The sequence below is a fragment of the Zootermopsis nevadensis genome, unplaced genomic scaffold (assembly GCF_977971745.1).
Source record: "Zootermopsis nevadensis isolate Lab colony 2312 unplaced genomic scaffold, Znev_1.0 Znev_ptg000027l, whole genome shotgun sequence".
Lineage (NCBI taxonomy): Eukaryota > Metazoa > Arthropoda > Insecta > Blattodea > Termopsidae > Zootermopsis > Zootermopsis nevadensis.
The window spans coordinates 846,233-873,206 of NW_028259159.1; the positions used below are offsets into that span (position 1 = coordinate 846,233).

Consider the following 26,974-nt stretch of genomic DNA (forward strand, 5'->3'; position numbering starts at 1 on the left):
ATTGGTAGAAGTTTACATTGATGATGGAAGTAGTAAGGACCTCTGAAATGTTTGTAAATTTCTACCAGATTACACAGTGCTAGAACCCAGATGACAGCCATCTTTGTACTCATTGTCGTGAGAAGCTCAAATTCTAACACAATATTTACTAAAAATATTAAAGCATTTCAAGACTGAGAGACTGAAGTACAACATCCAAAAAGATGAACACTGGTTGGATATTGGTGTGTTGAAAATGTAGTAGTCTTTATCACATAATAATTATTTCCAACTCTGGTTACATGCTCCTTCATTTTATTTAGCCATTTCCACCAAATGAGATGAATAATCAAGTGTCAGCAACATGGTGAGTCAGAGAGAACTAATCCACCTACTCTTCGTACTGCAATGACTGGATTATTTGGGCTGGACTTGTAGAGGAATGTACTGGATCATGCCATACCAATATTCACATCACCTTACACTTCCATTAGCAGATTCATATACACGAACACAAGTTCATTTCATAGTAAGTTTCCTTTTTTCAAGAAACAGTACATCACCATCACTGTGTATAACTCGTGGAAAACATTAAACCTTACTTCATTTCTTCCTTTATCCATTTCTCTTGATTATTAATTACAAAGTTTACAGGCAATTTATCATGCCTTGTACCAGATGAGAAAAAAATGTGATTATGCATTAGACCAAAGACGTGGATTTGTGGCACAAGGCACAGTACAGTTCTCAAGTCATTCACTTTCTAAAAACACTTCCTAACAACTACTCTCATATTACTGTGTTATATACAAAACAAATAATCGATCTAACAACATACCTCCATATTAAAGAATGATCCCACTATACATAATTGAAAATAATACATGTAACATACCAAGTGTTTAAGTTCAGGCAAACTAAAGAAATATGAAATTACTATGGAGAAACCAGCTACAGCAGTTCATTCTCAATACAAGGCAATTAAAGGATGGCTGCCTCCCAGGTTGTAGTGCTATGCAGTCTGGTAAACTTCAGACTACATGGCACTACAGCCCAAAAGACAGCCATCTTTGCACTCACTGTCATGAGAACCTCAATCACTATGAAGGCAATTCATTTGACGTTATAAATACAAGTACTGAAATTTAAAGATGGCTATAAAATCTTAGAACTTATGAACTTGAATAAGACAAATATAATGATGCCATGATACCGAGACAAATATGCTTCGTGTTAGACTGGTATTTGGAAACAGAGTGATGAGGAAAGGATCTGAGAAAGGTAGATTTCCTCTATGTAGAGAAAAGTATGCTATACACATACTATTAAAAGGCTCAGAAATAAGGAAATATATGGAATAATTTTTGAGTAGAAAATGGCTCATTGTTAAAAAGAGGTAGCTGACAAAAGAATAATTCAACTGTACTAATGCTGTAGACTTAAGAAATATAGGAAAATACTTTAATATAATTATATATAAATGTGAGAATAAAATCAGCAATGTACAATTGGAAATGCTGTGGGGGAGGGGGGGGGGAGTAAAATTGTAGTCATAAGAATAAATATTGTGCAGTAGGCGAAAAGTGCGGCTGAAGATAGTTATTTAAGAGCTGTGGACTGCAACAACCTGTTGTTAGTTGGACACAGTCTTCATTATAGAGAACTCAAACTCAATAAATGTTTAATCGATATTATGCATGGACAGAACAACATTACATGCAAGGACTAACCTGAAAAACAGATTAAACTTCAATTCACAGAGCTAGTCCTTATCTGTTGTGTGACTTGAGATGTCAATTTTTTTTACTACATCCCTAACAACACAGTATGCTTTCATGTGTAAATCTTACAAAATAACAACAAATAATATGTGAATACTGCCTATTAAATTACTCTTCTGGATAACATATGCAATGCACAGATGTCCTTAATCCCAGTACACGATCAAACATGACGGCCACGTTCACTATAAAAGGAAGCTGGGAGATACAGAACAATGTTCTACTAACTGCAGTGCTAATAAAGAACTTAGAGCATGTAAGGCAACTGTGCTAACAACTTCTACTCTTTATAGGGTACAAAATTTGTACAAATTTAATTTTTATTCTGAACTGTTTCTTTTTAAAATTTTAAATAGTTTCAAAAATGAGTAACACTAAAAGGTGAGCAGCAAAGCATGTTGCCAATATTTGACAGATAGAGATGTTCTTTCCCATCTCTTTGCAACTCAAAGTATGAGGCACATGTACTGTTCCTTTTGTAATGGCAATCAACAGAATATACTACATATTTTAAACATATCTTTTATAGTTGCTATGAACCAGACTGTTATGATAACTATATATGTTGAACACTGCTCAATATATATCAAAAAATGTGACACAAAATCAAAATTTGTACTTATTACAAACGTTTGTTAACTAATAAATAAAAGCTCCAGTTGACAGTGGTTAAAGCCATTAGAACTGTAATACACAGAATGTCCTACAAATGTCAATGAAGACAGAATTTATTTTTTTATTTATAAAATACTACACAAGTTAAGTATGACACTGAAAAGTTGTCTAATAAATTTTATGCTGTTTTTAGAGTAGCCCTGTATATGTGTTGCTTACCCATAGAAAACCAACCTCATGATTAGTTGTCAGGTCACTGTAAAATAAATACGTACACCCAAAACAAACATGGGTAGCAGTATGATATTAGCAAGTTCCTTCTTTAGTCTTCAAAGGTGTGACTGGATCCAGAGCACAGTGAAAAGGCTGCAGGAAGTGCTAGGGTACATTCAGTTTGATCTTACCACAAAGACTGCAGTATATGTCAAAACATTCCTAAGAACAAATACTGTAACTTACTTTACAAGAGTTCCATGAAGGTGGGGATACTAGCAAGGTAATTTAATAATAACCAGTAGCAGATAACTGAAAGCAATGTCATCTTTAGAAAGCTACATAACCTAGTATACTAAACAAGAGGAACTGTGACAACAAGTATTTACCGGAAAAAGGGTCCCTTGAAAGCACATAAAAGTGATTTGCATTTTAATGTTCACACCACACACACATACTGAGGGTGTAACGATGAATGGTTATGTTGATTAAGCAATGTCCTGCTTGTATGTAAATTTCATGTAGGGTGTATGTTATAAAAACTCCTCCCTGAACAGACATGATGACAACGCCAAAAAATAGCACATTCACAAAATATACTTGTTTCATTGCACATCAATAATAATTTAAATTAAAATGGAGGTCATTTGTCTTATATTAACAAAGTATTTAAGGTTTAAAAGAATGTTCTCTATTTCATACAAATTATATGCAAGCAAAAGAAGAAAAAAATAACAGAGACTTTGCTATAACATTTGACATATGATACAGTCCTTATAGTGAGTGCTGATCATAAACTGTATCCATTTACAATAACACCAACAGCAATAACCATAATGGTATGTTTTTTACCATGGCCCAATTAAACACAGACATTCTGAGAATAAAAACAAAATTTTGTTAATATCAGCTAGTCACCCATCTTTTTAAACACAAGCTGAAAATTGATCTAAACTTCCAAACTAAAATGACCACTCCATTTACAGAATATGTGCAATCTTAAAATGTAGTTTGTAATTATTAACATTATTATTAACCAATGACAAACTATACACAATATGTTGCTTTTTGGTTCTCCTCTTATTAATAACTGTATGAGGAAATTCAAAGTACTTGTACACATAAAAGAAGAAAGAATAATGGGACCACAGCAATCAAACTTCAAGAATGAATCTTGCCAATGACTGTACAGCATATATGGGAGTTCCATTTACCACCATAAAATTGCTGGTAAAGAATGTGTAATTATGAAAGAAAAAAGAAAACCGAATCATATTCCTAAGAAATGATATAATAATTCCCAACATCTTGTCATTTGAAATAAGTGTTTCTCTATATACAAAGCAGTATTTGGTAATGATTAGGTATTCATATGTTTGTCCACATTTCACTCATCCACATGCAACCTGAGGGCACAAAATCTTCAACTGCTGATTAACAAAAATTATACGGTTTTATCAGTCAGAATAATTTGATTTATGTCCACTAATCAATTCTGCCACTTCACTATCTGTTTGTAGAATGTCCTTGAGCATTCCAAGGTTTGTATTTTCCACCACCTCTTCCCCCACCCCAAGGATTCACTGGCCTATGCTGAATGGGTGGTGGAGGACGTGTATAAATAGTGGGTACACTTTCTACAACATGAGGGGGTATGTTTGAATGCATATTAGGTGGGTTAGGAAGTAAAGGATGTCTAGGTGGACCCCATCCCCTACCATGACCCCGTGGAAACATACCTGTTACTATCACTGGAGGGTACCCTCCCCTATCAGCTGAGGTGAGAGGACTATGTGAAACATTATCACCAGGATTGCTACCATCCCCATCTACCCTAGGCTCCGTAGTGTTATAAGTTGTTGAAATTGGCAGACCCTCAGGGGCAGCATCTGTAGACTTTGGCTCACTTTTAACATCACCACTGTAACCCGAGTGTAGGAGCGAAGTGCGAGACTGTTGAGGAGCTGGTACTGTACCTGAATCCTTGACTTGTGGCTTCATGAGTATGCCAGCAGCACCTGACAGACCATGCCGAGAGAACAAATCTGCCAGGGTTGCTCGGACCCCATCGGTTGCCAGAGAAGTTGACTCCTTGGCACGTCCTGTATTGTTGCTCACTGCATTATCACCTGCATACTCCACGTAGGCATCAAAAGTGTCAAGCTTGTGACCCCGACCCCATGAACTACCTCCTGTCAATAACAAATTCAAGCACCTTATGATTATGAGTGGAAATTATGACTTCTAATTGTTGAGGCATGCAAAAATATTAAACACAAATTCACACCTGAATATAAGTGTAGGGTAGTGCAACTACACAATAAAAATTTACCTCAGTTACCAAGAGATAGTACATAAACTAAATCAAATGACAGTTTCCTGTAAAAATGAAAATTTAAAGATGAGAGTTTACAGTTTTCATTAAGGTGAAAATGTAAACTGTGGTCCTCTGGGATATGCTCCATTTATGGTTGTATGCAGTTACCACAGTCCATGAAAAATATTGTACACCTACCAGTGTTTCTATGATAAACAGGTAAGAAGTATAATGACTGTGTTATTCTTCCCTCTAATTTTCATACATTCTGAAGGATTATTATGCAAGGGGTGAGTATTTAATAGTTTCATTTTCTTTCTGAAATAAGATCAAGGTCAGTGGTAGGCATATTAAACACCTATACCTGTACTGCAACTCCCAAACTTCATCTAACAGACAATGGTTTTACTTTTTAATATGACTGTTCACATAAAATTTATATAAAATATACAAATCAGTCCTTTCATGAAGACTGCATTTTTGTGTATGTAACATGAATACTAAGTACATGCCATGTCTGTCACACCTTTCAACTCCTAAACCCCTCATATTTTTAAAATTCCATAGGACAGACCATATGACAAAATATGAACTTATATTACCTTGCCATCAAGGCCGCGTAGGTGGGGGAGGGGCACTGGGGCTCCACAAGTTATCAAAAATATTGGAGGGGCCCCAAATGGAGCTTTGCCCTAAGGCCCCTATATACCTTTGCACAGCCCTGCTTGCCAATTACAACTGGCACTTTACAATAAATTATATATAAACATTTATATTACCACAAATATAAACAAAACATAAAACACTTCAGAGAAAGCTACAGATGTTAGTGCAATATATTAATTACCACACAGATACTTTTTGTAAGGAAGCAATTTGAAATTGTTTTTATCAGATTTGAATCTGGGCATAAAGAATATTGTTCTGTGCAACCGCCATCTGACCATTAATGAATATATACACAGTGTAATGTAAGACTAATCTATAATATAATCTGTGTCTGAATTATGGCTGGTAATGTGGTGAGAGATATAAGATGTGTTCACGTAGAACTGATACAATTATTCCCAATTTTAATTAAATTTAACACTGGAGAAGTTCACGAGAAATTATCAAACCATTTCAACTTTCATTCAGAATGGACAATTTGGAAAGAACTAAACACATTTGTTCTTTCGGTCTCAACAAATAAAATAACATATATTTACAAGCTATGTTAAACAGCTGTGAAACTTCATATAAGAAATTGCATCAGCATGTTATGCAGGGTAAAGTAATATTTATTTATATTCCATTATCTTCTAAGTACATACCTTCAGGGTTGAACACGTGCTGCTTCGGATCTAGTTTGTGGGGGTGTGATGCCACTGATGATGTACTATTAAACCTGTTTGCTCCATGTACTGCTGCTTGCCTCAATTCTGAATGCAGGTTTTCAATCAGTTGATGAGTATGGGGATCAGCCTGAAGGACATACAAAAAGCCATTCCACCTTTATATCCTTTTAATGGCCAAGAGACAAACAACAACCCAGTCTGAAACTTGTGTGTTAAGTCAGGAGAAAACCAAAACCAATTCAAAAACTCCTGAATAACATGTACAAATGATATGAACCTGAGAATGAAAGGAAGAAAGCACCATCACTTACTTTATGATGCTTTCTTTAAGTGTGTCTATTTAAACTTTTCTAACAGTACTGTTTATCTAGGTCATGCCACAGCTCAGGCAGCTAGACACTGGTTTCTAACTGTGAACCCAGATTCAATGCTGGGTGACTGAAAGTAAGATTCATGGTAGATGAAGTGGTACTGGAGCAAGTTTTTCTCCACATTCTTCAGTTTCGCCTGCTTATCATTATAACTCCACTGTTCGATAGCCATCTATCACCACCCAACAAGATGTGTGACAGCCCTAATTAAGTAGCACATTATTATACTCTCAGTCCTAAGGTGGGGGGCTTTCTCTGCCCTGGCATTTGTGTGGTTATGTAAAATTAAATTTGATTTTCATTATGAATGCTATGCTGGTTTATGAGGTACATATACTGTTTCAACACCAATTAATAATTCCTTTTACAATGATGTAATTTAATTACCTGAGTAGTCTAGCAACACTAAATATAAAAGACACATCATGAAGAACATGAACTTCAGTTTTCTTTCTTAATCATGAAAGGTACAAAATGAACATGTTCTCACATGGTGTATTTTTACATGCTTCGATGAATCATACAAATATGTAACAAATCAATACAATGACTAGAACTTACTTCCTTCTCATTACGAAGAGCCAAGAGCTGTTCTACTCTGATTGGCAAATTATTGACGAGTGAATGTGACAGCACTGAAAGCTGCCTCTGTAAGGACATTGATTCACCACCTCCCCCTGCCACCATCACATCATCTGTCAACGCATGTCCCATTCCAGTTGGGGGTGTATGAGAGCCATCAGCATGGTTGGATGATGCAGAGATGTTTGTGGCGTGCACACCTGCACCAGCTCGAGATGCCAGGTTGGTAGGAGGGGTTAGAGATGACTCACAAATACCAATTCTGGGAATGGGCCTTCCTACTAGACCCCCAGGAGGGGGAGAGGATGGTTGAACTCCAGGAGAAGGCCCAAGAATTCCACCACTCCCAGAAACAGCAATAGCAGCTGCATATATAGCTTGGTTGTATGCATCTTCATTGGCTCCATGAGAAGAAAAACCTGCTGCCTCTTTCTTGAGTGCTTTTGATGAGCTATACAAAAAAGGACAACTCATATATACCTGCAATATGTTAATTTCATACAGATCAGGAGTACAGTAAATAACTTCTTTGTGGTTCTTAGTTTGTAACTAATGTAACAGTATTGCATACTGATTAATGACTGAGTTATATGCAATAAATGACACAGATAATCAATTTCCACATAATGAATTTCTGTGTACTCAAGAGCTAACACCTAAGTTCTTAAAAAAACTAGCAATACAACAAGATTAAACACACATTTCAAAATGCAATTTCATTGGTGGGGGGAGGGGGGCAAGCGGCTTCTACTCCACCCATGCACCAAAACAGTTTAGAAAATTCACCTTATTTAACACACTGTACAATTTGCTATTTTAACTTCATGATTTTCTCGATTTTTAAATGTACTAAATGCAATTTTACAGCCACAGCACAGGATAAAACTAAGCTAACATTTGTTCAGCCATTACTCAAGAAGCTCTAGCGAGTTGCTTCCAACAGAAATTTATTGGTGCACAATTTAAAATATATAATTCAAAGGATATTTACTGCACTACACAAGGGGCAGAAGATACAAAGAATGTTTCAATTATCTTTTAGAAACAAACTTCCTGGTTCAGTCAACTAACCACATAACAAATTATGCCGGTAACAAATGGTATTCATATTAAATTTACAATATATTATGAACAGAATATATCAGTTCTGCAAGACTGGCACATTCACTTTCCAAGAGACTGGGTTCAGGACAACTGTATGTGTGCATGCATAAGCAAGGAGAAACATGACTTGCAGATTTAACTATTCCTTCAACCTAAAAACAAATAAGCAGAGGACTGTCTTCGTTTAATTCAATTTACATAACCAAAAAACACATTTAGTAATCAGGCAGAATAAAAGTGAAAAGCAACGCGAGTTAGAGCAACGGATGTCAAGTCTCTACATCCTAATCTGTAACTTAATGGTGACTGACAAACTGAATATTACTGCATCTCAAGAAACTCAAAACATCAACAAAAAATTACTTACAAAATTAGCAGATAGAAGATGCAAACAATTTTCTGGTTATTTTGATTATGTCAAATTCATGGTGTACACATAATTAACACCACTGAATATATAGAAATGTGCACAAAAACTTTTTTTTTGAAAGAGATGTCTGGAAAATACTGGAGTTATTGTCACAGTCACAGAATGATTACACAAATTCAGAAATACATTCCAAATACATTCAGTAACACCACAGTAGTCTGTATAATAAAATGTTTCTGAGATTCTGTATGTGTAAATATAGCAAATACAGCTTAGTATGGACTGCTGAAAATCTCTGTATTTTCCATGAGCAGTTTTTATATTCATTAAAAGTTGAAGAGCTGTGTGGTGTTTCACGTCAGCATGTTATTGATCCCCTTTTCTTCAGAGATATTGTAAATGCAGAGTATTACCACAAGTGAGCAGGCAATTAATTTATCTTCTGGAAGCTGAAAAAAGACTACTGACTCCAGCAGGCTGGACCAATAGTTAATTTCATAAACAAAACGAAAATATTGCAAGAATTATTTACACTGCAATATTTCTCAAAATGTGAGAAATCCAAATGTCAGTTATCTATCACCTGATTTTTATCTCCAGGGATCCTTAAAAGATAGTGGCTGCAAAAACAACCCTCACAAATTGGAAGAACTGTAGAATTAAAACAAAACATTTGAGATATGCATTTTGAAATTACTCAAGTAACTCAGATACACAGAAAAGAATAACTTCATGCATCACCAAAAGTGGTAGTCATTTTCAATACCAACATTATCGGTTTTTATACAATAAAAATATATCAGCATTGAGATGCATGACTTTTCAGTCAGTAAAAGGTGGCATGCTATGTAAAAAAATATTTTTTTTTGCCATAGTCAAAATAAAAATTTAACAAGGTACAAGATATATTGTTTGTGCCGCAGAGAAGTCTCTACCTGATATTTTAATCAAAACCTCGCCATATAGTGCATCAAATCTAGCTCATCTGCAAGTATATGTAAAGCTCAATAACTGATATCTTGACGTTTTATCAAAGAAATGGAGTTCGATATTTAAAAAACTGTTTTTCAAATGCAGATGTGAGAAAAACATTAAAACACCTTTTTAACTGAAACCTTTCAAAATACAGTTACTGACTTCTTACATGACACTGATGATATCAAAAGCTATCCCCTTTATAAGACCATCAATTCCTTCAAAACAGAAACGCACAAAAATCTAAAAAATATGATTGCAATTTAAGGTCTCTGCAGGATACACAACCAATCATATTAACTGTACCATTTGTCTACTGATCTAGAGGAAAACAGGAAATGGGTAAAAGCCAGTAAGAGAGAATATATTCATGCATACTAACTGTCCTATTAACTGCACATTTAAAAATGAAGTTCTGTCTTGCAGATCCTAAGCAGATGAAGCTACATGTATTGCTTCAGTAAATTTGAATGTCTAGTTCAAACTCAGTCATCAAGTTTATCCGGGGGAAAAAAAAAATGTTTTGTCCTCTTCCACCAATATCAGTAACTAAAACATATGAATCTCAATTTTCAAAGTAGCATTAATGGCTAATCAGGAAAGAAGAGGCAGAAAGCAGTTGTGGTTTATTCAAAAGTCTTATCACAATCTCCACACTCACAACGAACACCCAAACTGGGCAATACTGAATATCAAACAGTAGCAACAGACACTGCAGGGTTCAAGTTACAAAATGTGTAGCAAATAACACCGAGAACAAAGAAATACTTGCTTCACAACCGTACTCTATATGTACTACAGAAGTCTGGCTAAAACCTGTCTACTGATGTGTCACACTAGACATAGGAAGGCAATGTGACAGACTTGGTTGCCAGCATTGCTCCTCCTTTACCTTGTAGCTTTTCAATCAAACAGCAAGTTTTGATGAGGGTATGGTAATGGGAAGTTTAAACTTTTGAAGCTCATATAAATAACATAAATATCCTGTTACCTCAAAGAAAATGCAACACACCTCCCTTTCAAAGACCAACTTATTAAAGCTGTTCTCAGAATCATACAAAACCCACAAATACACTCTGCAAACAAAATTCTGAATTAATGACTGGTAGAGTAAGTTGTGGATTTTAACCACATTTTTTGAAAATGACAAGTTTTAACTGAATGTAATATGAGAGAAAGACAAAAGTTCTCATTAAATAAGTTCTGATTATAGCCAAAACATTATTTCAAATGTTTAGATAACATCTTTCACATATGACCCTGTGTTTTGTCTTAAAGGATACCATATTTTATGACTTTTCTACAACCATCGAAGTTATACTATAGAAAATTGGGACAAATAATTTTAAAACAATTTATTTGTTTCAAAACACATGCAATTCACCAACTTTTTTTTATATACAAGTGGACTCTAATCTGCATTACAATTTACTTTAGTCCATGCACAGGTCTAAGATAGCTAGAGAAGTATAACTGCATGACTGCGACCCCAAATTAAAATATTAAATCATTACAATATTTTAGTGTATTCCCACTGCACAGACATTAAGTTTCAGTGCAACATTTCTTACATTCAGGAAATCTGACTTGTCCCAGTGTAACAAAGAAAACGACGACCTGAACAATAAATATAACAGGAAATTAAATTGGATAAACTGTATGGGCTGAACACACATCCCATATTTATCTATTGCCAAATGAATGCTGACACTATTCCTAACACGTGAGACCAAGAAATAAGCTATTTGGGAATTTATGATAAAACATTAACACATGGTACATTCTTATCTCCTTACACCTTCTTCAGGCAAGTACCCAATGCCACAGTTTTTGATTTTTTAAAGAAAAATAATTCATTAACAATTACCTTTCACACAAGGTCTGCTTCGAAGGGGTGCAGTTGGGAGATCTGCAAGCAATTAGCCAACAGATTCTCAGTTTGTCAATCAAAAAAAGATATATATATATATATATATATATATACACACACACATACAAAAAAAACTAAAAGAAATTGAACTCCACAGAACTAAAAGAAACAATTGTGTTTGAAATGCTGATATTAATCCCTTACATTCCAACCAAGGAATATGAGAGACGAAAATCAGCCTACTATGAGGAGTCCAAACAGAGTGAGTAAATATTTTAAGACTAAATGCAAATTGTGGTCTTTAGGTTTTGATAACACACTGTCTTATAGGCAGTTATTAATGTTTTCAAGGAATATGTGCCCATCTTCAGAAATATTTCTACCAAGAAGTTGGAAGTGATAATGTCCCACTAAAATTCTGGTAACTCACCTACAATTTATACAGTACCACAACCCAGAAGATCATAATCTATATAATCACAGCCATAAAAAACTCCAAACCTGAAACTATTTGATGAATTGCAATGCAAGTACAAAAGCAAAAGTGAGACTGTCTGTAAAGTGACTCTTCTCTAGTCAGTCTTCTGCTACTCTTTAAAATAACTGACAAATCACAGTGATATTTTTGCACATTATATATATAAATAATAAACAAATACAGCATTTTTATATCCTTGTGGTTATTATGGTGGTAGAACAACTAAAGGCATGATGCCTAAGATGCTTTTCTCACTAAAAAGGTTCATGTTCAAATTTGAAAGAAGAAAAAAATATATATATATATTATTTTTTTACTGATATAAATTCCTACTACTTCTTCACACAAATAAAAATTATCAAGGATAAAGAGAGCGCTTACATGCAAAGAATGAAATACACAATGCCACAGCATGAGGTGCTTAGACCATCCTTAGAGATTTATGTCAGTTTCTATGATCAGGCCTTACAGCAATCAGAACTGTTTGTCCCCATTCACCTTAACTAACGATGATTAGCAAGCTTTTACCCTTTCCATCAGAATGTTTTAACAGATGCACTAATCTGAAGGTGATCCCACAGACTTTCCTCTCTACCCTTTGTTATATATATATATTGTTTTAAAATTTACGTTGTATTGTTCAAAGTTGCAGATGTTTCAATAGCAACAGAACATGTTTAAATCTCTGCAACTGTGCCATGTGACAACATTTTATAATCCCAATTTTCTAACCTAACAATGCCCTGTGGAAAAGCATTGTATAAAATGTTTTCTTCTTGAAATATTATGTTCACTTCTGATACTAATTATAGGCAACTCTCAGTTTACGAACTTTTGCTATAACAAACGTCACAATTCATTCAAAATTACTTAAAGTTCCTTATAAAGTTGAATAAATATGTATGTACATATTGTGCCATGGACAGCTGTAAGCAAAAGGTTATGAAAACTGATGAAACTACGATCTTTATGAACTTGCCTTGATGGCCATGTGCAGTTGTCCTTTTCCCCACCCCTTTACCTTTTCCATCCACTTCTTGGGACTGTGTTAACTTGTAACTTGAAGACCACTTCTGTACAGGGTTTCACCAGATACACTCCTACAAATTCCGTTTCAGCTTTCTTTTCTAAATTTTACTTTGGTTCTGTAGTGTTTAGCCTGGTGCGGATGGTCCGCCGGTAGAGACGTCCGCTGTGGTAAGTTTTGTGTTTAGCTTATTATACTGTGTTGGTCATACAGCGGATGTCACACTGGCGTATATTTTGTTTATTATTCTTTTTGTATTGTTTTGATTTCTGATAATATATTCTCATTTAGATTTTGTGTTCTATGTGGCTTTTGTTTAATTGAATTGATTCACGCCTATTATATTTAAATACCTGATTAAAATGGCACAATATGTTAGTACTCATTTTGTTTATATATATTTTGTAACTCTTTATATTTCTAATTAAAATTAACAAGTATGATGTTTTTTATTATTATTTTCTTATTTTATTTTACGTTATGTATCGTATATGATAAACCATAACGCATACATTGTAATAAAACATATTTTATAGACTATTCGATGTTTAGTACATGGTTTTAATGCTTTAAAATAGCTACTAATGTATACGATACGTATTGTAAAATCTCAGGAATATAAGATACACACAACGAACAAAAACGTATAACGAACAACATCTTGGAATGGAAGTTGTTCATAAACCGAGAGTTTCCTGTATACTGACAGAAAACGAATTAAAAATGAACTTCCTGCAAAATCACATAAAAACAGCTTAAATATGTATCCTATGCTCCATTATATAGAGTGGCAAGTATTGAAAGAACTAAATGTTAATAAATAAAAGATACCAAACTCAATATTTGTTCCCTACACAAACAGAAATTAAAATTTGCAGTTCACCTACTTCCTGACTTGTTGCTTAAACAAACGGATACAATTACGATTTGAATATTTCACGGCAGTGCATCCACAGATGGATGTCTTCTGGGTTGTAGCACCATGTAGTCTCGTAGTTTACCAACATTTCAAGGGTCCTTCCTACCTCCATCACCAGGGTGATCATCGCCTTGGTGATGGTGGCAGAAGACAGCCATCTTTAAATCTAAACAAGACTGAACAATTACTGTATAATATCTGTTTATTTGCATCCTTATCTCTTTAATGTCTAACAAACATAAGCACAGAAATGCTTAACTTCCAACTAAAATATATTGTCAATATTCTTACACATGATGCCAGGGCATAACAGGCAGTGTTTATCTGTTTAACTGCCCTTTCCTTGTCCCCAGCAAAAATGGGTTGAAATTCCTTAAAACAACTCCACGAATAAACCACAAATACTTTTAGAAACTTGATATCTGTACTATACTTTGTACTGTACTTGTCTACAGTAATAACGTACTAACCCGCCAATGTCCAATCCTTCATCAAACCCTTTGTTTGATGCTGACTTGTCTTTAAGCAGTGGAGGCTTGCCTGGAGGCAAGTTCTGAAGGGACTCCTGTTGTTCCTTTAATTGACGACGACGCTTTTTGCTCCATAACTCATGACAATCTTGCCATGTTGGTAATTCTGGTGGAGGCATCCTATACAAAAACAAAATAATGTTATTTATAGTTGTGTAGGATTTAAAGTTTTCATTGTGACAAAACAGTCTTAAAGTATTAACTTGCCAGAATGATCATTAAGGGTTTTAATTTTATTAACATCTCTAACATTGCTTTTGTCAAAATCCATAAAGATAACTAGAAAATTGTTTCATAAACAATATTTACATTTTTGTACTAAGCGTATTCAAGTTTAAACAAATTCAATTTTCTTTGGATGCTAATTAAGGAGAGAAACAGGTATCATTTCTGAGTGAATACCATATTTTCATCTACTTCTGCTCCCTCCATGCAACTTAAAATCATTTTCAGTGGATACCACTACAATCGCATTCAATACAGATCTAATTTAAATGCAATAAGTAATACAAACAGCAAACACATGTTTACTTCTCTGGGCAAATATTCTTGAGCCATGCAGATTTCAGAGCATCCTCTGCAGTAATTCTCTTCTCTGGATCTAGCTCCAACATTTTGTCTAACAAGTCTAGAGCAGTTGAAGGCATGAAAGAAAATTCTTCTCGCAATCGTCGGCGGTGTGGCTTCTTTGGCTTCAATGTGTGCCACAAAGGTAATTTGATTACTGATGGCCAAACTGCAGGTGTTGGTGTGCCACACAGGTTGGAAATTATTTCCAGTTGCATTAACTCAACATTGCCCTGTTCCAAAATATAATTGATAAGATAAGTATCAAGGTATTTATTACAGGTAGTTAACACGGTGATGTATAAACAAAATTAAGGAATGAATTTCAATGCTATAAATATTTTTCCATTCACTGCAATTGTTACATCATAAATATCACTAAGATACGCTGTATGAGAATAAACGGAGCTGACAATATAAGAGTTCACATTTCAGCACGGGATTCTCAACCTTCCTCTCCCTGTGTGCATCAAGAAAATCTTCACTGAAAAGATCTTCTCAAAAAATCACAGGCATATGAATCAAATACAGTCACCACCGTTCTAACTTTTCAGTTTTACATACATATACTGTGAAAAATAGTTTCTATCATAACACTGCTTGATAATTCAAGAAAAACTACAAAGCACTAAACAATTAACACTAATAAACACAAAAAACAGCACAGCCAAACTTACATTAACACTACTTGGGAGAAGTTTGGAAAGCCCACTCCCCCACTTAATGATGTTTCTTTGTATTTTCTATTAAATGGGTAAACAAACACATATGATTTGAAGCTTCTGCAGCAACTAAACACAATAAAATCTTCTTGGGCAACCAGCTACATCAATTCGTTACATGAAGAGACCAACGTTTCAGAAACCATCTCCGTCCCCATCATCAGGGTTCAGATTACAATGGAACCCTGATGATGCCAAGATTGTAATGGATAAATAAGCATACTTCAAACCTGAGAACATCATATACATTTTGTTACCTATGATCAAAAAAGGTAAATTATTCAAAGCATTTTCTTGCAAACATGGCTCCATAATCTTAACAGGTTACCTGAAGGGGCCACAGCATACCTAAAAGTGGTGAAGTATTAAATGCATAAAAATGTTAGCATCACTTACACAGACTCCACAAAACATTATTAAAATAAGATAATGAAAGATAAGATCATTCAAATAAGGTATTCTGTAAATTCTTGATGATAGAAACAAGAACTATAATTATACAAACCCGAAAAAGTGGCTTCTTCCAGAAGAGTTCTCCAAGAATGCAACCGCAACTCCAAACATCAATGGCAGGTCCATACCTCTCCTCGCCAAGCAGTAGTTCAGGGGGTCGATACCATAACGTGATCACCTTGTTAGTGTACGGACGCTGACGATCTTCTGCACTATACAACCGTGCCAGTCCAAAGTCTGCTAACTTGACTTCCCCCCTGTCAGCAAGAACAATTCTTAATGAGCTTACAAACCACAAAACACAAATCCTACTAACAGCAATAGGGTGTTAAAAATAAATACAGCCAACATTGCAAGGTTTTCACATTACAACAAACTCAACCCCCCATTTCTCTTCATACACAAAAGAATTTCTCAATCACAGATATGTAGGATTTAATTCTCAGAGGAACTGTAAAAATAACTTCTCATACACATACTCAAACCAAACAACTTCCTGACAAACACTAGCCCCTTCATTACTAAAGTCTTATTAAACTAAACTTTATGAGAATAAAATTTGCCAGGTGAATTTCATTTTGTTTTATACTACTCCAATACAACTTCATATAAAGTTCAAATAACTGTAACTGATTCTCTCAGAAATGGTCACTATGTACTGTCCACTGACCACGAGAAAAGCCCTGTGGGGGGAAATCGGTTCTGGTGCGGTGCAGGGGAATGTTTCTTATCAGGTGGACTAGAGGGCTGCTATTGGTGGGAAGTGTGACACGCCAGTTTTACACTACTACACACAGACTGAAAACATCAAGCTGTTAAGAGTAGTGTGTAGTGAGTGCACTTGTAATGTGTTCTGTGGGTGTTGTGATAATATTCTAGATTAAATGACTGTGCCACTGTGAGGCAATCTTAAAGCTATACCCATTAGAACACATGAAAGCCTGTTGTCTGTTGTTCGTTCAGTGGTTGTGGAACGAATGCTTTTAGGATGGGTCGTCACTCACAGCGAAATGTTGTGCATGCGCGTATATCAAATTCCTAGCAGGGATTTTCTCCTGGTCTGTGGACTGTACTGACAGATGCCATTAAATAAACTTACTAAACACATTATTTATTATTCTATACAACAAGATATTTGTTATGTGAAAATTGTTGCAGCAATGTGCTTATATTTACAATAAACTGAACAAGGTCAATAATGTATGAAAAATTATGAACACACATGGAAAATACATGTACTTCAAACTGGAGATCTCCACTACATTAATTTTATGTGATACATATCATTTCAGTGAAAATTAAAATTTGTAAACATACATATTCGAGACACAATGTTCTCATGGCAATGAAGATGTCCAGTGTTATAACTGAGAAAACCAACATGGATAAACATACCTGTTATTCATAAGAATGTTACTGCACTTAATGTCTCGGTGAAGGAAGTTTTTCTTATGACAATAGTTCAGTCCATCAAGTAACTGCCTCATTATCGATGCATTGTGTGCTTCATTAAAATTTACCATTCCTGACTCCAGGAGTCCCATTAAATCATGGTCCATGTACTCAAATACCAAGTAAAAAGATCCCTTGTCCTGAAATATACAAATGCATAAACAAAAATTATTAGTACTGTATGGATGCATAACTCAGTAATGAAGACAATAAGATAATATTTCTTGAATTTCAGTGGAATTATTTATAATTTGTTATATTTAGTGCCTAGTATCCTGTCAATTTTATTACGAGCATTTCTAAGGATTGCTCAGAGTTTCAACTGTTCACAAATGTTTTGTGAATTTGATCTGGTTCAGGAGTAAAGAAGAAAGAAAAATACTCTACACCTGTGTGTGTATGTATGTGTGTGTGTGTATATATATATATATATATATATATATATATATGTGTGTGTGTGTGTGTGTGTGTACCAGACACATATACATCAATTCCACTTTAGTTAAACAAATCTTTATACTTTAATATTCATGAAAACAAATTTTTGATACCACTGCCTTGTTCTACACCCTGCTTAATAGACTCTGTGATGAAAAGATTTCACACTCTGTAATAGTGTTCATTACATCGTAACTCTAATGAACTCAAATACTGTGACTTCTCAACAAGGACTATACCAGAAATAATTTCTGAATTATATTGGACAATCTGGACTACCACTTACTCAAATCTGAACGCAAAAAAATCTTCATTACAAATTCTGATTACATTTAACATTGGAACCACTCAATAAAAAATACTGGCCAATCCGGGATGCTGCTGTAGTAGAAGGGGGGAAAAGAGTTTAAGAAATATTACGCTCACATAACTGAAATATTTACCTTCCGAAAATCTAAAGCATCCTGCTTGTCTGTGACAATCTCTCTCAAGTTTACAATGTTCTTATGGTTCAGTTGTCTTAAGATCTTTATCTCCCTTACTGCTGTAATAGGAAAACCTTCTTTCTCATTTTCCAACCTTACTTTCTTCAATGCTACCAGTTCACCTGGAAAACACAAATAAAATACTCTTTCAATATCTGCTGTGGAGAACAAGTCAAAAAACTTGGACATGCATTCAAATAAAATTTAATAAAACTCAGTACAGGTTACCCTTGATTTGCGCCGATTCAGAATAACGCCACTTTTGAAACCAGAAAGTAAAAAAGTGAAAAATATATATTTTACTATTATTTATAACGTTTTACAATGTTTCTCATACTGATTCTTACACTAAATCGTAATTCTTACATCACTGATTTTGAATAAAAATTATAAATACAGTCACCTCTGGACTCATTGCTAAGTAGTTGCGAGATAATCTCCTAAAAATCCACCAACATTGTGCAACAGTTACGCAAGCATTGGTCACTCTTCACGGCAAGTCATTTGCGTTCAGTCTGATAAGAGGGTAAGAAAAAATGTGCTCAGTTCGCTTCTTGTTGACACACTGAATGTGCTGAAAACGGTGTGCTAAACGTGTTTGTGTTGTAGTTCGACCACTATTCTGCAGTAGCAACTTTTATATATTTACAAATTGTAGAAAAGCAACCATGTCTGGTAAGAGAAGAGAATGTGTTGCTAAAAAGTTGCGTAGGTCTATTGCGTTAGAAGATAAGATGGATGTAATTTGAAGAATAGAAGGTGGGAATACCCGTCGTAATGCATGCAGAAGTATGAAGTTGCCTCCTTCCACTGCGACTACCATAATGAAAAATTCATATAAAATAAAACAGTCAATGTAACAGGCTACGAGAGTAAGTGTGACGCAAATGAGTTATAACAGAAGTAAACATTTAGAAAGAATGGAGAAATTACTGTTACTGTGGGTGGATGACATAAATCGAAAAAACATCCTTGACTGAAATTGCTATCACGGATAAGGCGAAGTTAATTTTTGAGGAACTTAAGATAAAAGAGGATAGTAAAGAGACATTCTTAGGAAGCAAGGGCTGGTTTATGCGATTCAAATTTCGCACTAAATGTCACAGTATGAAAATAAGTGGCAAAGCAATAAGTGCAGATGCAAAGGCAGCTGCAGCGTATCAGGCCATTGTGGAGGAGGGTGATTATCCTCCTGATCTTATTTTTAATGTTGATGAGACAGGCCTGTATTGGAAGAAACTGCCTTCACGAACTTTCATCGCCCATGAAGAGAAGTCTGCGTCAGGTTTCAAGGCTGAAAAAGACAGGGTAACGCTTTTGATGGGTGCCAATGTCTCATCAATGTTTGGGTGCCGGGAACGCATGTCACTGACTTCCCATTGATTTATATTATAAAAAGAGTTTCAATTTACGCCGGTTCGTCCAGGAATGCATCCCCGGTGTAAATCGAGGGTTACCTGTACATCTATTTTGTTTACCACAGTAGCTTACCTGATCTTTTATCTTTCGCTTTGTATACTTGGCCATAAGTTCCTTCTCCAATCTGGGCAATTACTTCAAACACCTCCACACATCGTTCTCCCCAGTCTCTACCTCCAGTTGCCAATGATGCACTATTCTTTGGACCTCGGCGACGATGCAGAATCTTTGGCCGTCTAAGCTTTGGACGAGGCATGACTTTGTTGCTTGACTTGAGAGGTTTCTCAGGTACTATTACTGGTGGAGGTGGTGTCAGAACTGTATCTTCATCTGCACTAAGCTCTTCTGAACCAGGGACAACTGACAAGAACAAGAATAGACAGAAATCAGTTAATATCCACAGCAAAGCCTGATCAAAAAAGTATCATACTGAATACGTGAAAACTAAGGTGATGCACTTACAGGGATATTACATAAAAAATTTCTTACCTTTATTTCATCTTTTCCATTTTATGCTAAACTCTCATGGGAGAGAAAATACAGGCCACAGTGACATGTCTTGTCCATCATACATAATTTTTGATTATTTTTCATTATATATACAGCACATCAAAAGAAAACATTACAATAAGCTGCAGATCAGAAACTTACCTGGTGGCATTGGAAGGTCTCTGATACCCTTCCTTGGCGGAGTTTTATGTTTGTTCACAACTGGCTCAGGACTAGGTGAGTGACTTGGAGGAGAATCAATACTCTCAAAGTCACTTTGTCGAATTCCAGGAGGCATTGGAAGTTTGGTCAAGCTCTTTGGTTTTAATGCTTGTGGCACAACTTCTGGTACAGCAGGCTTGCTTACTTCAGCCTCAACAGTCAGTAGTTTTGGTTTGACAAGAACAGGTTCACTAACAGGTTTTACCACCGGAGGTTCTGAATCCATATGTATCACATCAGGAGCACTATTTGATAATGAGGCATCATTTGAGTCTTCATGAACAGGAGAGATGTCCATATTATTATCAGGAATAGCAGTTATGGCCCTAGGTGGAGTAATTTTCATATTTGTTTGCTGTCCTGATCCACTAACCATAACTGCATTACTACCTGGAGCTGAAGTTGATGATGAAATATTTGGATAATTGGAAGGTGGTGGTACTGTAACTGGATGTGTTGGCATGATGCCAGCAGATCCTGGTACTACACTGCTTGGGACCTGCTGCAGACCAGGAGGAACTTGAGAGTTTGGCACTACTACAGCAGTGGGAGAAGGATAAATAAAATTTGCTGGTGCACACACTGATGGATAGGCAGACTGACTTGGCTGCACAGTGTCACTGCAAGGTATTGGAATACTGTTCACATCAGAAGGTGTAATATATGTGGTCTGATCAACATCCACCAGCACTGCTTGAGACAATTCTGTACTAGCTCCTTCTTTCACAGGTGTACTCTCCTCTGGTTCACTGTCTTTATTTTCTTTCTTCTTTTCTTTGAGGGCTGCCAAACGTTTCATTGCAAGTTCCCTCATATTTTTATCTTTCACCAATTCTGCAAATAAACTTGTCTCACTCATTTTTGCAAGCCCAAGATCTTTGACTTTTGGGGTATGTGAAGATGAAGATGAAATGGGACTCCTAGGAGAATGAGGACTTCTAGCAGGACTTCTTGAGCGTAATCTGGAGTGTTTGCTGGGTGGAGTTCGTGGACTATGAGACCTCAGTGCCTTTGGCGTCCGTGAACGCTGCCTTGAAGAAGGGCTGCGAGATCGAGGTCTAAGTAGAGGACTACGGGTGCGAGCACGCTTTGATATTTTAGGGCGACTACGACTGCGACTGCGAATACGTGATGATAAACCACGTACTACAGTATAGCTTGGCGACCGACTCCAACGTCTGCTATTGCGGGACGCGTGTGGGGATCGTGATCGAGACCTGGTTGGTCTGCGCCAACGTTGAATGCTACGACTACGTGAACGAGTCAGAGAACGTGGCTCCATGCGTCGTATTCTGCAACATAAAATTCAAAATGTTATTTTATTTGTTCTGATCCAAGCACCATAATACAAAATATATGCCTATACAGATCACTTGGCACATTTTACTTTAGCCACTTTGTCCTTTAGTCACATAATGCAAGGTTTTCTTAATGTTGTAAAGAAGAGCAATAATATCTCAAAAGCATTATGCCACACTTATGGTACATTCCTTCGGCCTTTCAATATGCTCATAAGTCAGGTTCATTATTAGTACACAAGGCATTAATTACTATGCACACTGTAAGTATTATCACCAGATTTGTTTGCATAATAGTTGAACTTTTCATTTTAATTCTCCTTTGATTGCGACAATTTTAATGTGTGCAATATGTAAAGGTACAAAAGCAAGGAATTATTTTTATTTAATTTATATGACCATGTCATAATATGTGACAACAGCAACAACATTCAAACTGAATCAATTATAAGATCCACCTCTTAACAATATGTAAGTGAACACACAATTAACAAAATGTCATAACAGCACTACTTTAGCCAATTTAATGTATGTGTGTGTTTCTTTCTCTCCAGATGTCTGCAGTCATTTAGTAATGGTCTGTCAACTTCTGCAGTTGTACACCCCCTTTATGGCAGAAATTTTGGGACACATACCTTTGATCTTTTAGTCTATTCCTCTCCATACCTACAGACCTATAAGAAGAGATTCTAAGTTAACAATTAGATTGTGAAACATATTTCTTTACTTCACATTCTTCAAACTTTCTCAATATTATGAATGTAACACTATACTGATGCAAAAACAATGCATATATATTTTGTATGGCATATCATTCAAACAGAAAACACTTTATGTATATTTGTGACAAAACGTTTTCTTCTTTATAGTAAATGAACATTACATCTTACAAATTTGTTTATATAATGTTCAGATTTTTGTGCATTCAATTTCAGTAGTTCTTAATTTCAAATTGTTTTCTTTTTCCTGCATACAGGTATCCCTCATTACACACAATTAATTGGTTACTATAAATCACCACATAAAGTGAAATAAATCATGTAGAGTGAATTAATTTTAACACAGTTATAATAGGGACGCGTTCAAAAATAGAGAAATAATACATATTTTGTTTATGATTCAAAGACGCAAGCAAAATCTTTAATTCAGGAATCACAAGTAATGTTCTACATTTCACACTGATTAAAAGAATATAAATCAATGAACTACACAACATTGCTTCCAAACATTTAATAACAAATAGTGCAAAACTTACCTCATTGGAGAACGGCTTCTTGAACGACTGCTCCTACGTATTCGATTGGACTTATGGCTTCTATCTCGTTCCCTCTCACGTTCTCTTTCTCGTTCCCTTTCTCTCTCTCGTTCCCTCTCTCTGTCTCTCTCTTTCTCTCTCCTGTGACTTCTCATCCTATCCTTTCCATTTTTGCTGCTCTTCCTCCTTTTTCGGGACTGTGAACTCACACTTCGTCTGGACGTTGTGTGAACCGGAGTAGGGTGGTGAGTAATAGGAGATCGAGGACCTGGAGATGTGTTTGAAGGTTTCCACCTCACTATTTCTTCTTCCTCCAAAATACTATGGGACTGTCTTGGAACAGGGCTTAATGATGGTGTTTGCCTTGGAAGCATACTAGGAGACCTTCTATCTGTCGGGCTGGGTGAACGTCTCCCACTGTATCTTGGCTCCACTGCAGCCAGCTTCGATGAGCTCAACTTTTCATAAGCTTTTGGAGGTAATGGTGGAGTATGGGGAGAAGAAACTGGAGTACTACCACCTCTACCCCTTGAAGACCTTATAGAGACAGGAACTAAAATAGTTGAAGTCCTTGTTTGAGGTGACAAACTTTCTTCTGGTTCAGAAGATTCAACATCCATATCACTTGGCTCATGTGGAGGTGTGTTCCCTTCATCAATGAATGGTGGAGACTCTGGAGAAATCAATGCATTACTCTTTGTACAATCATCTGGAGAAGCAGATCTTGGCATGGCAGATGGCAACACTATTTCATCAGGAGATGCAGGATGGTGCCATGAATCTACCAACCGACTAGCGTCCACTATCTCTTCTCCCGAAATAACCAAACTGATATCATCTGACTGCGGTGTTAAACCACCAACATTTTCCTCTCCCATACCACCAGGAGAAGAGCTTCTTGAATGATGTCTGGATTTTCTTTTTCTCCTCCTGCCACTAGAAGAATTTGGACTTCTACTTGACCTGTAAGAAGTTTTCAACTTCCTATCTCGGTCCCGTTTATGTTTCTTTTCCTTTTTTTTCATGGAGCTGAATCGATGGCGACTACTGGAAGAATGTGCATCCTTCATTTTCCTATAAATGTCCAAAGAAGATGGGGAAATACTTCTGCCAACATGATGTTTTTCAACAGAAGGTGAATGATCATGACGTTTCCTATGCCTCAGTTCACTTCCCCGGGATGTAACTGAAGAAACAGATGCTCTACGTTCCTTCCGCTTACCACTGATTTTTGGCATGGAAATTGAAGGAGAAGGTGATCGAATTATTAACACAGGAGAAATAGCATGTCGCCCACTATGGCTCCGCCTGCTTTCACTGCTTCTTGATGGAGGGGAAGACACAACACGGGAATGCGATGAGAGTGATTTTCTGTCACTGTGATGTCTGTACCCTTTATCCCTATCAACATCTGATTCCACTAATTTACTATTAGCACCACTTAGTGATGCTCGGCCATGTTTATGCTGACTCCGACTGCTAGAGCCATGATGGAGTCCTGAATGTGGGGAGTTTGGACTCACTTCCCCCTCACTTAAACTAATTCGAGTACTCTCATCACTCTGTATCTCACCTGCTTCAGGACCTGAGAGATCCTCAGAACTTACATCTGAATATTCAACTAAAGGCTTTATGACTGATGATGCTACAGAAACCACTGGATTATCAGCACCACCGGAACTGCACTCTCTGGACCGTCGCTTTCTCCTATTCTTCTTATTATTTCCAGATATCCTCCCATGACTTCCACTATGTCTACTACGTCTACTTCTGCCTGACTCCATGTCCATATTTGTTTGAATGACAATACCATCTAGGTCACTTCCTGATGCATCCGATCTCTGAGTGTTGCTTGATCGACGACGATGTTCAATGATCCTTCCATTTCTTTCCACATCCCGACCACTTGGCATAGCACCTACTGAAAAAGATATGTGCTTGGTTGTTTTAAAAATAATTTCGCAAAGAGACAAACACAATTGTGCATCACTACCAACAAACACATTTACTCTGATGAAATATGATGAAACTTTCGAGCTAACATATTTAATTTATTCCAACATTATAACCACGCATACACACATTTTTACACGTCTAAACCTTTATTACTATTTATATGTGTGCGTGTATACCTTTCTACTTTAAATATACACAAAGTACTAAACATCACTTTTTAAATAATCACTCGCCAAACCTAAAAAATTCACTTTATTGTCATAGACTATTTTAGTATAATAATAAAGAAAAGGCCAGTGCATATAAAGGCTGAAGGTACTACAAAAATATAAATGAATAACGCACTTCATCGTATAAAAATTATATAAACATTCCATTCAAATAAAAACACATACATGCCCTAACCTAACTTACGTTTATAACTATTCACTTAAGTACTAATACTTCGCTTAAATCATAGATATTAATGGATTTTACCTAGTATTTTCACTTCACTTTAACTGCACATATATCAATTAAACGCGTCTGTTGTTTCCAAATGTACACTGCCACTACCCGTCCGCCATCTTACTTCCCCACAGTTCGTTTACAGGCATAGAAAGCTATTTTAAGATTTACAAAACACTCACAGCACAAAGCAATAATGCATGCAAATACAATAAACGAGTCAGTAAAATGTACTCACCAAAGAGATGGGTACTTGTATTCAGCCAGAAATTACGAACATCCTTCCTGGAGGACTTGAACAATATACACTACTCTTCATTCCAATCTAATAGTTCAATTATATTAGGTTCTTTATTGAATTATAAAGAAATACTAGCTGCTCGGGTATTGTAGTATGGTATTTTAAATGTCCTTTACTTCGATGTATAGATATTTTATTGGATTTAAGCGGATATATTTCCGATCATTTCAACAACATCATACAAGATAATTAGGCTTCGACCATTTGGTGACGTCTCTAGTGATGCCAACGGAGCAGGGAGAAATACGGTTAAATATAAGTCTATGAACAGTGAACACAATTTAGCTAATCCAGTTAACAGGTTTATGTAACTAAGCCAGATATTCCTAACTGATCACGGCAAAAAATAAGTCTCTAAAATTAGTTATACATAGCATTAAATAGAAATTCTACGGCACACAAGTGTCACTTAACAATGCTAAAAGTTTAGAGCAATCAAAATGTAAGTTGAACAACCTGACTACCACATCATACCAAAGGCCAATATATTGGAAAGATATTCCTGAGTTTTGCAATTAAGGCAATTTCTTGAATGTAATAATGTTATCCTCTAATTTATTTTCGAGATTTTTGTATTCAGCACATTATTGAAAGTCACATTATTTAGGTTACGACACAGAGAAATATATATAAATATGTCAAATGTGTAACCCAATCACATTACTATTGCATATGTTGAAGGGCATCTTTCCGTTGATAGAAAATGAGATGTAGGCACAGCTAATACCAACACAAACAATTGAGGGCAACTTGGGCAATAGGCGCTAAATACCCACGTTATTCTAATATGGCAATTTACTTCCTTAACCCCAACCAAATTGTAATAAGATTTGGAATATCTATTATTATAACATATTGTGACGTGTTGCCGTGAGAGCAGCACAACAATGTCAATAAACAGTTTAATTGTCTGTTTATTGACATTGTTGAGTTTGTTTATAAACATTGTTGCGTTTATTGTTGTATGTTCGTTTAAAAAGCCGATTGACAAGCGGCTTTTGA

At 35.8% G+C, this 26,974-nt stretch overlaps 1 protein-coding gene across 7 annotated transcripts; it reads right to left on the reverse strand.

Annotated features, from left to right (window-relative positions):
* Positions 1 to 272: 272 nt before the first annotated feature.
* Positions 273 to 26,201, reverse strand: Cdk12 (Cyclin-dependent kinase 12). Of its 7 annotated transcripts, none has more exons than XM_022061278.2 (14): positions 25,910 to 26,201; positions 23,269 to 25,186; positions 22,649 to 22,687; positions 20,656 to 22,007; positions 20,077 to 20,364; positions 18,544 to 18,707; positions 17,606 to 17,802; positions 16,263 to 16,467; positions 15,000 to 15,268; positions 14,409 to 14,588; positions 11,512 to 11,553; positions 7,175 to 7,646; positions 6,219 to 6,369; positions 273 to 4,780 (listed from the first exon to the last, which is right to left on the reverse strand). In XM_022061278.2, exons 2-14 carry the CDS (start codon positions 25,179 to 25,181, stop codon positions 4,095 to 4,097), a joined length of 5,958 nt encoding a protein of 1,985 aa, XP_021916970.1. In that variant the 5' UTR covers positions 25,182 to 25,186; positions 25,910 to 26,201; the 3' UTR covers positions 273 to 4,094. The 7 variants fall into 7 exon arrangements, with proteins under 7 accessions (XP_021916970.1, XP_021916968.1, XP_021916969.1 ...); XM_022061276.2 differs by having other exon boundaries at positions 23,269 to 25,189; XM_022061277.2 differs by lacking the exon at positions 25,910 to 26,201 and adding an exon at positions 25,702 to 25,817 and having other exon boundaries at positions 23,269 to 25,189.
* Between the last annotated feature and the right edge of the window lie 773 nt (positions 26,202 to 26,974).